This window comes from Ambystoma mexicanum, chromosome 2q (assembly GCF_040938575.1).
Source record: "Ambystoma mexicanum isolate Mex_15411 chromosome 2q, UKY_AmexF1_1, whole genome shotgun sequence".
NCBI classification, from domain to species: domain Eukaryota; kingdom Metazoa; phylum Chordata; class Amphibia; order Caudata; family Ambystomatidae; genus Ambystoma; species Ambystoma mexicanum.
In genome coordinates this window covers 947,132,967-947,148,401 of record NC_090924.1, presented here as the reverse complement: position 1 = coordinate 947,148,401, position 15,435 = coordinate 947,132,967, and the positions used below count along the sequence as shown (strand labels likewise).

At 43.3% G+C, this 15,435-nt stretch overlaps 1 protein-coding gene across 1 annotated transcript in view; it reads left to right on the top strand.

Moving 5' to 3' along the window:
* DNAH11 (dynein axonemal heavy chain 11) overlaps positions 1–15,435 on the top strand; it is a 4,227,155-nt gene that overhangs the window by 1,647,690 nt on the left and 2,564,030 nt on the right. Inside the window, exon 22 of the mRNA XM_069648254.1 lies at positions 11,715–11,798. Within this exon, the coding sequence (XP_069504355.1) occupies positions 11,715–11,798 (84 nt within the window). The remainder of the gene's footprint in view (positions 1–11,714; positions 11,799–15,435) is intronic.

The window sequence follows — 15,435 nt, the reverse complement described above, 5'->3', positions numbered from 1 at the left end:
GGTTTGATAGGGACAAGGTGATTCTTCACTTTGCTTCTAACATGTTCGTTAACTAGGTGTTAGCTGAAGTAGATGTAATTAGAGTGTGGTGCTATGACCTTTATGAACTTGACAGTAGAAGTGGGGTACAACTGGTGGGGACTGGTGTCCATTGGCAAGATAACATGAATGCCGCCCCTCCACCGGACAAGGTGAATTTAATCATAACAACTTTGGGGACTGGTTGCAACAGGAGAGAATTTGCGACGCAAATGGAGGGTGCAAGTCGCCCTGTAAGGGATGTAAGACTGGTCATGGGTGGCGGCCACATTAAATTTGAGGCCAGGTAGAACATTCTGAAAAGGTTCCCCAGGTATGACTCGCATACACAGGTTACCATGGTAATGATGAATTGTAGGGGTTTTTCTCATCTGTTCCAGCAACATAGTGTGGACCTTGTCAATTTTGACTTGTTTCTTTTACAAGCGTGTTGGCTGTTGGAGGCTCACGCAATTGATGGGTATTCTGTGGCCCTTAGTCCGCCAATAGGAGTGTTAGGGGGTGGCTGGCTGTGGGCTTGTTGATAGGCACATCACAAAAGATTTGGACCAGTGTAGTGAATTTTTCAAACCCCAATCCCTATGTACAGGGACTTAGGGTGACCAGGAAGAAAGAAACCTTCCTGAGCAGAGCTGATACCCTGCTGATCAATATCTACTGGAACTATGTAAAGATCCCACATCAAGACCTGTTAGATTCTGTTGAAGAGAATTTGTTTAACAGGGTGGATATAGGTTTAGTCCCCACTATAATATGTGGAGACTTGAACAATTGGTGTGTGGACTGGCTGGTGGGTAAAGTAGTCTCCAGATCAGAAAAGCTAAGTAGTGCAAGAGGGCAGGCATGGGGGGACCTCATCGCTGAATGGAGGTTACTGATACTGAACGGTAACATCAGAGGAGACCAATATTTGGGTGAGGGGTATACAAACTAAAATACTAAACTATTTGTTCATCTCTGAGGATATGTACCCTGAAATTGTTTCTATGTCTGTGATTGAAACAGCAGCGACCTGCCATCTCCCGCTGACAGTTGCCTGGAAAATATCCTCTCAAAATCAAACTCCAAGAACCTACACTTTTGATTTCAATGTAAACACGGGTGGGAACGAAATAAGTTGGAACGAGCACAGAATGTAGATGTTTAATAGTATCCTGACTTCGGACAAATTTAAATCCTATTTAGAATTAGGATTCAATAGAAAAGGCACCCGAGAAATTTAAGAAGTTATTTACAGCCACCTACCAAAAAAGAGAATAGGTAAAGTGATTCCCAACCACAAATTTGATTAGGAAGATGGCACAAGATGATCAGATGGCTAGGAAATGCCTGAGGGTGGTATTTAAGGCTTGCAGATGATCTTGAGTGACGCATGTAAGATGCTAGAAGTCATGGCTAGTAACAACTCAATAACCTTCTGGAACTTAATTAAAGAGAATGAGAAGGCCCAAATGGGCACTAAACTTAATCCCATTTCGGAAGAGTCTTGGTAAATATTCTTTTCTAATATTTATAAACTAGAGGGTGATACCGAGTTGGACTGGCTTGAGTCCATCAGAAGAACGATAGACTGGGGGTTAACTTGGGACTTTGAAGATCTCTTCCACTTGATTTCAAGGAGCAAAAACTCAATGGCCCCGGGGCCTAATGGCCTGGTGATGTGCGTCCTAAAATATAACGCTGGGATGTGGGCAGGTATCCTAAACAGTATGTTCAGAGTCCTGGCTAACAGCAATTGTTGTGCCGATCTTTAAAAAAGGATCTTGCTTGAGTAGCTCCAATTACAGGCCGATATCCCTGTTGGATTGCCCAGCCAAGATTTTTACAGGCTTAGTCTTAAGAGACCTGTGAAATTGGGCCAAACAGACGGAAGGTTGGATCCCTTCCAAACAGGGATTTCCTGGGGTGTAGACACAGAGATGAACAGATTAATGCTGGAACTATGGAAAAAGGGAGAGATTGGGAAAACAAACCTCTCTATGTTGCCTTTATAGATTTTTCCAGGGCCTTTGATAGAGTTCCGAGAAACATGCTGTTGGCCAAACATCACAAGTGGGGTTGTCCTCCTGCCCTTCTGGCTATACTAATTGCCCTACATATGAACACCACTATGTCTGTGCTTTTGGACAGAGAGAGTAGACTACTGCCACAATTAATTCGGCAAGAGGGCTGAAGCAAGGTTTCCTTCTGGCACCGTTTTTATTTATCCTCCTTCTGTCGACCATGGGTGACGCCTTCCTGGAAATACATTTTTTTCCCCCAAAATTGAATATCACAATAATGAATTACTTATTATGTGCAGACAACTTGATTCTACTGGATCATACGCCTGTCGGGCTGCAGTGCCAGTTAAACACACTGGAGGCATATACCAAGAGGAAGAATTTAATGATCAGTGTCTCCAAGTCGGAAGTTCTCATTTTGCAAAACGGCCCAGGGAGGACAGGAGGAGGCTTCAAGTGGTGAGTGGTAGGCACATTTCTTGAGAAGGAGGATGCATTTTTTATTTGGGTTTATCTTCAGGAATGATAGTAAAGCCAGGCGGTTTGTTGCAAAGAAACAAAAGGTTATGGCGTTGGCGGCACAGGCCCTCTGGCTAACTAAGAAATACTAATTATTTTTGCTAACTCCTGTGCGTGAGTTCTACGGTAAGAAGGTGGTCCCGGTGGTGACTTATGGTGCGGAGAAGTAATTGTTCTCTCTCAGAGGGCTATGGCCTAAGCTTGAAGCCTTCTTTTGGAGGAGAACTCTAAAGTTGCCAGCATGTGTGCCAGTACCAGTGCTAAGGTATGAACTGGGCTTGACTTCACTGGAGGCTACGGCTAAATGGAAAAACGTTAGCTTCCTACGAAAGATCTACCTGGCAGAAGAGGGGTCAATGTGGGGGATTCTAAAACGTGGTTTAGCATCATGGTCTCTGGTTGGTCTCGTAAATTGGCATCAACAGTGCCTAGAAATCTTAAAGGATATTGACTCCACGGCGCAGTTTCTCCTAATGTTTCCATCAAAAGTTAAAAAGAGACTCTGGGAGTCTGACTGGATTGAGACAATTTCCCTAGTCATGAAGTACCATCTATAATCGGGTCTATTGCTTGATACTAGACCCTACAACACGCTACCGTATTACCTAAGTAAATGTCTGGGGCCTTACTGGCATGGGCAGGCCCTTTGCCTTAGTCTGAATTTGTTTTCAACAAATGAAATTTTGGTGCCTGTGGGGGAATCCCCCGAAACGAGAGGGGTTGTAGATTTTTTTAAATGCCAAATTTGGTTGAGACTATATACGATCTATTGCTTATTTGCCCAGTAGTGATCACGTAACATCAGATGCATTTCTCGCACCTTTTGAAGGATTTTAAGGAGCCTCATCCAAGGTGGGTGTGGCAACGTATCTTCACTGATAAATCCTCCAAATGGTTGATGGAGGCAATTTGTCTCATAAATTAAGTTTTCATTAATTGCAAGACATCATGTTTGCGACCGTTCCCCATGAAATTAGTATTGTGTGAGTCTCAACTATGCTGGACACAACTAGGTTCTAATCTATAATCAAGTGTCAACCATGCGATTGATGATCAAATAGGGTTTCTTTTTTAAAGACGTTTATATTTAATGTAACACATGTATGTGTACACTGTTTTGTGTTTAGTTTATGTTCATGTTCATGTCATAAGCTGTTTTTAACTTTTGTACATTTTATTATTGTAACGTGTAAATTGTGTAATGATTTGGCATTTTTAAATGTGAAAAGTTCCATGTGAACTATAACACATAATAAATCAAATAAATAAATGAGGCTCTCCCTAAGTTGTTACTGAGAATGTTCTGGGACAAATTAAATGTTCTGAGGCATGGTGTCATTGCATGAGGCAATATAATCACATTTTAGCAGTTTTTACCATAACAGAGGTGACATTTTGATTGTCCTATCATTCTGTCCTTGTCCACAACCGAAATGCCAGACAAAATTCCCCTGACCAAATGTACCAATATTAACCTCATGCATGTCTTCCAGCCTTAGGTACACCGTCAGTGGGTTGCCTCATAGTTCCAGATTCTTTTGAAAAAGAAAAAACATAGGAGTCTATGTCTGAATTTCCTTAACAAACTTAAAATAGTACTCTTAAATTATTATGTGCCTGCTTGCGATCACAAGGTCCATTATTTCACAGAAGAGCAATGTGCTGTGTGAAAGCAAAGGATATTTCAAAACGTTTGTGTCATTCCCACTCAATCCTACTGCTCCTTTGAAAGCCTCGCCTGCAGGCTGTCTGTCTCTCCTTCCCTCTCCCTCACTCTCACCACTATCTACAGGCCCCTCGGTTGGGCAGTGAAAACAAAAAAAATTCAAAAAGCTGTATAATGCATCAAAAGTTAAATCCTCATTCTTATTCTAAACTGGTATCAGAATATATCCTAATTGAATTACCCTTTGGAACGCAACTTACTCAAAAGAGAGGGCGAGTGAAAAACACCAAAAAGACCAGTATATAGGAAATAATACTGTATTTCATTGAATATGGTAGTTAACAAAAATCATGAAAACAAGTAAAAATTAATATGTTATTCACAATGAATAAATAGTGAGAAAAACAGCTTCAAAGAAGAGAGCAATTAGAATACACAGTAATAGATGCATATATTTGCAATTGTAAGATCCATTTACAAGTCAGGAACAACGAGAAAAAGGTTAATTGCCAATGTGAATGAATATGCCACAGTAAATGAAACTTGAAAAAAACACACACAAACAAACAATAAATGTCATTTAACAGATTTGCCAAAATATGAATATTGAAAGAACAAACAAGGAATGTTTTATTAACAGGTCTGCCTACTTAAAGTTTCTTCAGTAACAGATATCCAAAACAATATTGGATAAGATCCAGGATGTTTAAAGTTCAAGGAACATAAAAAAGGTTCCCCTAGCAAGGACCTGATTATGTTTCAGCAGGCCACCTGCAGGCCTTCAAAATCTGAAACCGCCTTCCTCAGGGCAGAATGAAAAATATTAGTCCCTACGGGGAAGCAGACAAATACAAAAATATATTTCTACATCTCTCAAAGGGTTAAGTTAAGGCCTAAGGGCAAAGGAACATAAGGTTTAAACTAACATTAAAAGACTCCTAATTAGAAATTGAGGTCCAGAAAGAAACTTACTCAATGATACTGCACGGATTTCACGGACCAAGTTGCTTGACATGGGTCCACGTCATGGTAGGCAAGCGTTACACATCAAGTGCACGTGGTCAAGGATAGTGTACTGCCGCTTCCTTTGTGGGTAAATGGATTGTGCCTTTACTCTCTGTTCACCTGACATTAATGATATATGAGTAAATGAAATAAGAAATATGAAATGTGAGAACCAGTGAGGACGGTATCCTACCTGGTAACAGAAAATATTGTGGAGAGCCCAGGGACTGGTAGTAACTTGTGTTCATAAGTAATTTAACCCAAAGGTCCGGACTGGAGTGTTCAGCAGTCTTCAATCTAATTTGCAAAAACGTCTAAGATTAATTATGTTGTAATGCAGCCAAAGGAGCTGCTTAAAGTGCCGCAAAAAGGAGCGGCCGAGGCCATATTTTTAGCTTTTGAATGCTGCAAATTAAATGCTTACTTGCATTGGTCAAGGATGGATCTGGTTGCTGGATGTGCTGTGTCAACATCCAGCATGCAACAAGGTCCCCCGTAGACTTGAAAAGGGAAGGACAAAATATGAATGGCGCCTCTCTTTCATGTGTATCCGTAAAGAAAGATTAGTAAATGAATGGCGGTTGAAGGGGCTAATGACTCAGATTCCTAAATAAATTTAATGTCCGTCTGGTGGGAAGGGACAAGAATCTAACAGAACGCATTGCTGCTGTGAATGACTACTGTTAAAAAGAAAAGAAAAGGGGGAGCGATTCTTATGCTTACCTGCGTCGCCGTGAATGCAGGCTGCAAAGTCTTGCCATGCAGCTGCAACTAAGCTTAGCTGTAAAGGAAGCCTGCCTGACGGTAGGATCCTTTCTTTCCTTCTTTAAATTAGTGTAGGCGTGGGCGGACCCACGCAGGCGCTTCCCCATCCAATTGGATGATGTGCACCTATCCACCATTCAGCATTCAACCCACGTAAACTCACAATTCCTCCCACCGCCCTGTCTGCCTCACAAAATCCAACAACACACTACTGCTCCTCCTGCCTCTCACCCCGTCACCTCCCAACAAAGCCTTCCCACTCAACTCAGCCACACCCTGCGCAGACAACCGAACCCTCATCAATTCTCTCTCTACACCATGTCTCTCACACCTAAACAGAAAATGTTCCACAGTCTCAGACACTCCACACATCGCACAGTCCCTCGACTCTTGCTTCCCCACTCTAAACAGACAGTCATTCAGCCCCATATGCCCTATTCTCAATCGATTCAGCATCACCTCCTCCCCCCTCCTCCATTCTAGACTTCCCGGATCCACCTTTACTGACACTTTCTCACGAATACCAAACATCCACCTGCCTTTCACCCCACTCACCCACTTCTCCTGCCACTCATCCATGACCCGCCTCACCATCACTGCCTTCATCTCATCCACACTCAAAGGCAACCTTACATCAACCGCTTCCCTTCTCATACCCTCACCCGCCGCCAGATCCACTAACTCATTTCCCAGAATGCCGCTGTGACTGGGGACCCACGCCAACTCCAGATCCATCCCCCCACGCACACACCGATCAATCTTTCTCCTGATATCCAAAATCACATCCTTCCTATCACCATCCCCTGCCACAATCGCCTGCAACCCACTCAACGAATCTGAAAACACCACTACTTTCTCAAACCTCAACTCGCACACCCTTTCAATCGCCATTGCAATCGCCACCAACTCAGCCGTACAAATTGACACATCATCCGTCAGACGCCCCACTTTATACTCCCCAGTGCTTTCCAAATAATACGCCATTCCCACTCTTCCAGATACCGGATCCTTTGAACCATCCATGAACACCCTGCACCCTTTTTTCTCTGCCACATATGCCTGACCCAAAGCTTTGATCTCACCCCGCAATCCCCGCCGGTAGGATCCTCCAAAATGTTTCCGGTATGGTGATGTGGCACCTGATGATAGGGTGGGAAGAAACACACCCACCTATCAGTCAGTGTGCTCAGGAGCTGGAGTGTTGCGATGTGATTGGTTAGTAGGGGCGAGTCCGCTAATAGTTTGGCATGAGTGCAGGGTTTACCGCCGAGGCTGCGTGTCGCAGTTTGTTACGAACGTGAGCATGTTCGTATAAAATTGCTGCTAAACTAATGATCCCCTGAACATGAAAGCTGAATAGGTGATGCTCGTTGCGATACCACGGTAAATGCTCGCGGACGCATGTGTGATCTCTCGTGTTGGCGCAGAGTTACTATCAAATGCACCCTGAGCACAAACTGGGTGATTGCAAATGAGCATGACTACAAACAAAAAATATATTGGCTGGTGAGTACACTAAGAAATGGTTCATGAAAATGAATAAAATAAAATGAAACCAATTCGAAGAAGCAACAAAGAAGGGTTGATTAATCTGACCAAACAGGTGTTTAACTCAAGAATTGAGTGGCGAAATTGCAAAGCGATTTTATTGCAAAAAAATACAAAAGCCAGTATGTAGGGAAAATGAAAAAAAATTCTTGATTCGGTGTGTAGGAGAGTAAATGGTGATCCAATTTAGGACCCCTAAGTGTGAACATAACATAAAGCTAAATTACCTCTATGCAGAAAAATGTACAATACTGGCGAAATGCAAATGTACTAAGGCCATATTGTATTCAGCTGAAAGGTCTCCATTTGTACGGACTTTCAAGAAAATGAATCACATAGATTACACCTATCCGGAAAAAACAGTGTTTTGCCGAAAAATACAAATGTGCTGAGGCCGATATTGTATTTGCTAAGAGAGCTCCATATGTACAGAGTTTCAAAACATAGAGGAGGAATGAATTCTTCATTCAAACCTTGTGTGTGAGTTTCCATCCGGAAAATCCAGCGAGCTTCTTTTTCAAGTAGGCTTCTGGGAACATTAGTGGAGTTTTTTATTACATCCAGTACCCACCACAGTAAATCATTTGGCGAGTGCTTGATTGTTATGTAATGATTAACAAGGGGAGCTGAAGCGGGTTTACACCTAATGGGCAAGCGATGTTCCGATATTCTAATATGTATCGCTCTACTTGTCTGTCCCACATATCTTAGCCCGCAAGGGTATTCAATACAATAGACCACTTGTTTTGTTTTGCAGTTGGTAAGGTGTGTTAGGACCCATGTCCTATCTCCGATTTTGAATTCTTTAATCATGCGAGTGAAAGCACATGCAGAGAATGAGCCACATGGGTAGTGTCCTTTGGTAGAACGCAACTCCCAGAGTCCTGTTTTTGAAAGTTGTTTCTGAAAACGAGAGTGTACCAATTTCTCACGAATATTTGGTGCTCTCTTTAGAGCAAAGCATGGAAGAGGTTCCTCAGGTAAGTCTAGTTTAACAATTCCCCAGTTTTTAGAAATTATTTTCTTCAACTGGAAAGTATTGGGACCGTGCGTGAGTACGCAGGTCATCCTGGTGTTTTCTGGCGTCAAAGTTTTTGTGATTAGTAGAGTGTCCCGATCCGTAAAGCAGGCACATTTGTGAGACGTGCTAATGAGTTTTTTGGGGTAGCCCCTTGCTTTAATCTGATGTCAAACTCATCCGCTTTCTTTTGAAAATCCTGTATGTCAGTGCAATTTCGCCTTATACGTAAATACTGTCCATAAGGAAGATTGTCCCTGAGATGGCAAGGGTGATCGCTGGTGTAGTGCAGTAAAGTATTTCTGGCACTCTCTTTGCGGTGCAGACAGCATTTGAGTCTGCCATTGTCATGTTTGATTTCGAGATCCAAAAAAATGACGTGTTTTAGAATATTCAAGGGTGAACTGAATGTTCCTGTCAACCTGATTCAGCCACATTTGGAAAGTTTGAAGATCAGGTTCTGATCCTTTCCATACAAAAATGATATCATCGATATATCGCTTCCAGTTGGTTATGCATCTGAAGAAAGGATTTGTTTCACACAGAATATGTGCTGACTCAAATCTGGCCATAAATAAAATGGCCAGACTGGGAGAAAAAGCTGCTCCCATCGCTGTTCCTTTTATTTGAAGAAAGAAGGTACCATTGAACTCAAAATAATTCTTGCAAAGTGCAATTTCCATTAGCTCCAAAATGAAGTTGGTGGGTACCCTTGTTGGATTTGATTCTGTTAGATATTCACGTATGCAATGCAAAGCTTCTAGCTGAGGGATACTGGTATAAAGAGATGTTATGTCCACCATGACTAAGATTTGTTCTGTGGGGTTGACCACTCTTCTTGTCTCCTGGCCTCCTCCTCCAAACCTCTTGGAGACTTCAATATCCATCTGGACTCCCCTGATTTGGCCACTGCCCTCTTTTGTGACCTCTGTGACTCTCTTTCCTTGACAACTCTTCCCACTGGCCCAACCCAATCTGCCGGCCACATCTTGGATGCTCTCCTCTCAACAGACATCCCTCTCTCCAACCCTCTAACTACTCCTCTCTCCTGGTCAGACCGCTCTCTCCTGGCTGCCCACCTTGAGATCCCTGACCCCCCAGCAACGCCTCTGCGCACACTGCCAGGCTCCTTCTCTGTCATTCGATTGATGAAGCGTGGCAGTCAGTCGCCGAAACCATCATTCCTCCTCCCTCCCCTACCTCTGACTCTACTTCCGACTCTGCACTTGCTAACCTCCATCTCTCTATCGCCAACACTCTGGACATCCTTGCCCCTGTCAGGAGGATCTGCATGAAGCCTGCCTCCTAATGCAACTCTTGATATTACTCTGGCTTGGCAACTCTGAAACGCAAGTGCCAAACTGCTGAGGGGAAGTTGCAGGCCTCAAGTACAGCATCTTACAAACTGGCCTGCCGCCTGCTCCAAAGGCAATATCAATAGGATCCAATCCAAGAAGATGGCCTATGTCCAAGCCCGCATCTACCCGCATCTACATGTGGCGTCCTTCAGGGCTCTATCCTATCGCCATGGCTCTTCAACATCTACCTTGCCCTTTTGGCCCACTTGATATCCACCTTCTCTCCTCGCTTCCAGTGCTCTGCTCTCCTTTAAGATTCCTTCCTTTACCTCCTCTCCTTCCTCTCTGAATGCTAGTAAGAGAGAAATCCTTCTCATTGGGTTGTCTGCTCCCTGCTTTCCCCCTACCTTTTACTCCTCCTCCTTGGGCCCCCTCCTCTCACCCAAATGTGAGGCAAAAAACATTGGGGTCATCTTCAACTCCTCACTCTCCTTCTCTCTGCACATCAGGGATCTTGCCAAGAAGTCAAACTTTCAGCTCCACCTCCTCACAGGCATTCTCCCTTTTCTCACCTTCCCACAGAAGCTCAATTTCTCCAGAGCTCTAATTCTTTCTAGGCTGGCCTACTGCAACAGCCGCTTCCTCAATCTACCTCTTTTCTTCCCTTAGGCCCTCTTCAACTAATCCAGAATAGGGCTGTAGGACTTATACTTGGCCTTAAGCCCAGGGGACACATCTCTCCAGCCCTACAATCTCTCCATTGGCTCCTGGTGACTGTAATGATCAAATTCAAGACCCTCTGCATCATCCACACGGCTGCCTGGTACCTGGGACCTCTCTACATCCAAAGTTCTCTCCCTAAATACTTCCTTGTTAGAGCTCTTTGCTCATCTAGCTCCAACTCTGCAGGTCAGACGTTTCTCCAAGCAGAGAGTGGGAGGTAGATCGCTTTCCTCGGCAGGATCCTCCCTCTGAAATGGCTTCCCTGCACTGCTCTGACTTGAGCCGGATCTTCTCAAGTTCCAGAAACTTCTCAAGACTTTCCTTTGCTCCTCCTCCTTCCCTCTCCCCCTCCTTTGCTAATGTACCTCTGCTACTGCGACAGGTGCTTGGTCCCTTCTGAGTCTTACTGGGGCCAGCCCCCCCCGACCAGTCTCCGCAGCACCCCCTTCAGCTCTTGCCCTTGGGCCCCCTTCCCTGACCAGCCGGGATCTGGTCTCCCGATGTCCATCACATTTACCCCCCTTGCACTTTGCCCTCAGTGGCTCCCTTAGCACTTGCTCAGCTCCCCCCGGCCCCCTCACTCCTGTACTTCTACCACCCCTTTTCCCAACCGTGCCACTCCACTTATGTGCCGATATACCCGCCCCTGCACTTTTTGTCTCTCACTTGCACCGTAATAATATCACAGGACCTAGTACGACCATTACTGTTGTTTTTTTCTCCTATGTCCTCCTTTGCCAGCCCCCCCACATGCGCTTTTTGTCTTGTGGCACCTGGAAACACTTGTGTATAGGCGCCATACAAATGTCAAATAAAATACAAAAATTAAAATGAAAAATATCTGGTGCTTTAAATTGTCAAGGCTTTCATTGTTGACCACTGCTGCACATCCCTATTTGGTAATGTAAGGAGGCTGTAGTTATTTTGACGTAGGCGACTATTATGAGTTCGGTATTATGCATTCATTTTGCATAGAAAGAGTGTGCAAAGGTGTGGAAAAGTAATATTGAAACCCGGTTTTGAACTTTTTCCAGGTGATACATCTGTTCATAACATCATCGATTTTTACCAGCAGTGTAAAGCTTTCCCGAAAACCTTGTTGACATTTTGATCTCCCATTGCTATTTCAGAGCAGCATTGATGACTGGACAACAACTCCATGGATGGAGATTAATGTGGAACATATGGATGTCGAGCTTCGAAGGTTTGCCAAGGCAAGAATCTCATTCCTACCGCAGTTCCTTTTATTTTTATATTCAGAGACGCAATTGTTGTTTCAATATTGATAAGTAGCAAATTAGCCATTATTATTATTTCCTTTAAACCAATTTATCATTATCCCAAATTCAAGCACAATGCTTGTTTAGGTTATAACACAAATGGGCCAATTCACAAACACGTTACGAGTAGTAGCTCTGACATATTGCTTACATGCTCTTTTCTTTGCAGAATTACTCTTGGCAACGACTTGGTAAATCGAATAGTCTTCAGCTAGTAGTAAGTCAAAGGTACACCGGCATTAATAGCAATAATATTTAGCTCAACTTCTGTAAAAACGTTTTCAGTTATCTTTTCAACTTCACGAAGTTTCAAAGTCTGGAACTTTTCGCAAATCCGCTGGCAGAATTAAACCTCTGCACATTCCTTATATAACAATGCCAATCAATCATATTACTATGACAATCGCAACGTGTTCAGAACTATTTACCCATCGAAAGTATTCTGACACTTACCATGTGTAACGCTTTCATTTTGTTTTGCCCTAATATTTATTTGCACATCTTAGTTGTGAACACTTGGGCAGGTATTACAGAAGATCTGCCTAGAGTGTGTATCTCTACAAACAAGCATTGGCAATGCCAATAGTTTTGGCGTTTGTAGTTGTTTATGGCAAGTGGTCAAAGGGGGGGCTGCTCGACAGCACTAGAGGGTGAAGGAGTGACAGTGCAAGGGGAAGGAGTGAGAGCATAATGGGAGAGGAGCAACAGCACAAGGGGGAAGGAAGGACAGTGCAAAGGGGAAAGGAAGGACAGCACAAGGGGGAAGGAGGGACAGTGCAAGGGGCGGAGGGACAGCACAAGAGGGGATGAGGGAAACAGCAAGGGGGAGAGGAGGGAAGGCATAAGGGGGCACTGTGTGAGGAGGGCCAGGGCAAGGGAATGAGGAGAGCCAGCACAAGGGGAGGGGAAAGGACAGCACAAGTGGGAGGCGGGACAGCACATGGGGGGAAAGGCGCGAAAGCGTACAGGGGAAGGAAAGACAGCACATGGGTAGAGGATGGACAATGCATAGGCGAAAGGAGGGACAGCGCATGTGGCAGAGGAGGGACAGCACACAGAAGACAGGAGGCACAGTGCACAAGGAGGAAGGACAGTGCGTGGGGAGCGACAGCACACAGAAGAGGAGGGACAGTCTACGGGCGAGGAGGGACAGAACAAGGGGGAGAAGGGACAGCACTCGGGTGGGGGGACCATACCAAGGCTCCCAAGAGAGAGAAAATAGAGGGGAGGGTCACATTCGTCAGTAACACAGAATATTCACAGAATATTCACAGAACTATATAACTGGAGTCCTTACCTATAATAGCCGGGCATTCCCAACCCCAACATTGATGCTGCAGAACCAAATCTATTGCCTCCACAGTACTTTAATGAATGAGACTGCACACTGGAGGATCGATGTAGAACACAAAAGGATGTTGAGCTCAAACTACACTGTGAACTTAAACAAAGTAATTCCTTTGTACAACATGATCGCATTGCTCCCCCGGTCGCCATGGCCGAATGGATGGATCAAAGTAGGGTACAATACAGAGGAGGTCATCCAAATGACGGCGGGCGTGGAGAACACTGAACAAAGTGATACAATCCAAAAAAATATGTGCCAGTGGCAGCTTGCAATGTTGTTAAGCTGCCACCGGCAGATATTTGGAACGTTAGTAAAATGAAATCAGATCCAGCAGGGCATCGGGAAAGTAAAACCGCTGCCGGCTCTGAATTAGTTTCAATAAAATATAAATAAAATATTAAAAATATGTGCCGGCGGTGTGTTAACAACTTTAATCCGCTGCGGCATCAATAAAGCAAAACCACCGCCGACTCAGAATTAAGTCAAACAAACTCAAGCTGGCGGCGGCATTAGAAAAGCAAACCCGCCGCTGGCTCAGACTTAGTTCTACTAACGTTGGAAATCAGCCACATCAGTCGGTACTAAATTGCAGTGGAAATGGATTACTTCATTAACCAAATACAAACACATCAATTAAACAGAAAAAACACAGATTTACGCTTACTAGAAACAAAATGGATTACTTTGAGAAACAAACGGACACTGCACAGCCAATCAGATCGTAATCACCAAAAAAACAGCCAATCGGGTGCTGCTCACATCAAAAACACTAGACCAAAACCAGATAAATCACTAGATGTGTATTTTCATTGCCTGTTTAAACCAAACACTACTTTGTTTATTTTTAATAGAAAATAATATCAAATGTGTAACATAACTTGAAAGTTGCAGTAAATATGTTTTAAAGCTTCAATCAAGTCAAATAACCTTTAAATAACATTAACAGATGGTGGCTGCCATTTTGAGAGTAGAGATGGCTGGCACATTCACCACAAAGTAGAAATTGAGCCAAATAGTGCAAACAGAGGTGTGGTTGGAGGTAAAATGGGTCGGAATGGTAGGCAAATCCAATAGATTTCACTTAACAATGGTTGTCAAATGGGTGGTACATATAGCCAAACTACATATATCCATCCTCATGTGTCAACCTACATTGAAAAGCATTACAAACCTGCATTCAAAGCCCTTATTTCAAGTTCTCATATTAAAGATCTTACTTTAATGACAATAGTTTCAGCTTTATATGTAGAGATTCCAGCACCACCTAATAGCCAAAACTAAAAATGGACCCAGTGCAAGTATTTATCATTTCAATTTGTTTGTGGTATTGAACAAATACATTTTTTTACCAAGCCAATACTTGCCCTTGTGCAAATACTTTGTCAAATGTTCTTTCACTAATACAATGTTTCAGTAAAATGTTATGGTGAACTTCCAACAACCAGACGGAGAAATAACAATCCTCTAGGGAAAAAGGCTAGGTGCAAACTTTTGTGAGAATAACAAGAGCTTTATTTGTATACAAAAAGGAAAAGGTGACAGGGTATTATAAGTCCACAACCACAGGGCTCTCTCTCTTCTTCAAAGCAAACAGCATGTTATAACTACAAAAATCGTCATCTATGATGTACACAGTTTACAGTGTTTCACACATGTCAAATCTCAGGAAATGCAATCAAACAAAAAGTAATATAAACAAAAAATATTTTAATTATTTTGCCCTTAGTTTAGATTTTTTGGGTCCTCGTGGCTACCTGTACCCAGTGGTGTGTTGATGTATCATGCACACAGGGACGGTATGCTGTAGAGGGGAGGTTGCCCTTGCACTAGGGTTTTTTTTAAATTGGTGCATGAAAAGATAGATTTAAAAGCACATGTTGTAATTATTGCAGCATGTGTATACTGTTATGACAAGTGGAAAGTGTCAAATTTATTTTTTCCTATGTCATATAGCATGAATGGTTAAAAGGTGCTGGCGGTGCTTCCTGTACCTAGTCAGGGGCGCCACCGGCAAATGACCGAGCTATCACGGTTTTTTAGAAACCCCTTCTTGTACTAACACAGAGTCCAGAGCTCTATTTGTTCTCTGTGTGTAGTAATGTATTTAGTTAGTATCACAGAAGATTACAAAGATCCCTTTTGGAGTTTTCATCAAAAGGTAACTCCTGGGCCGCTTATCCAGTGTTCTTGACAATTCCTTTGTCTCTGGCCGAGGGAGGGCCT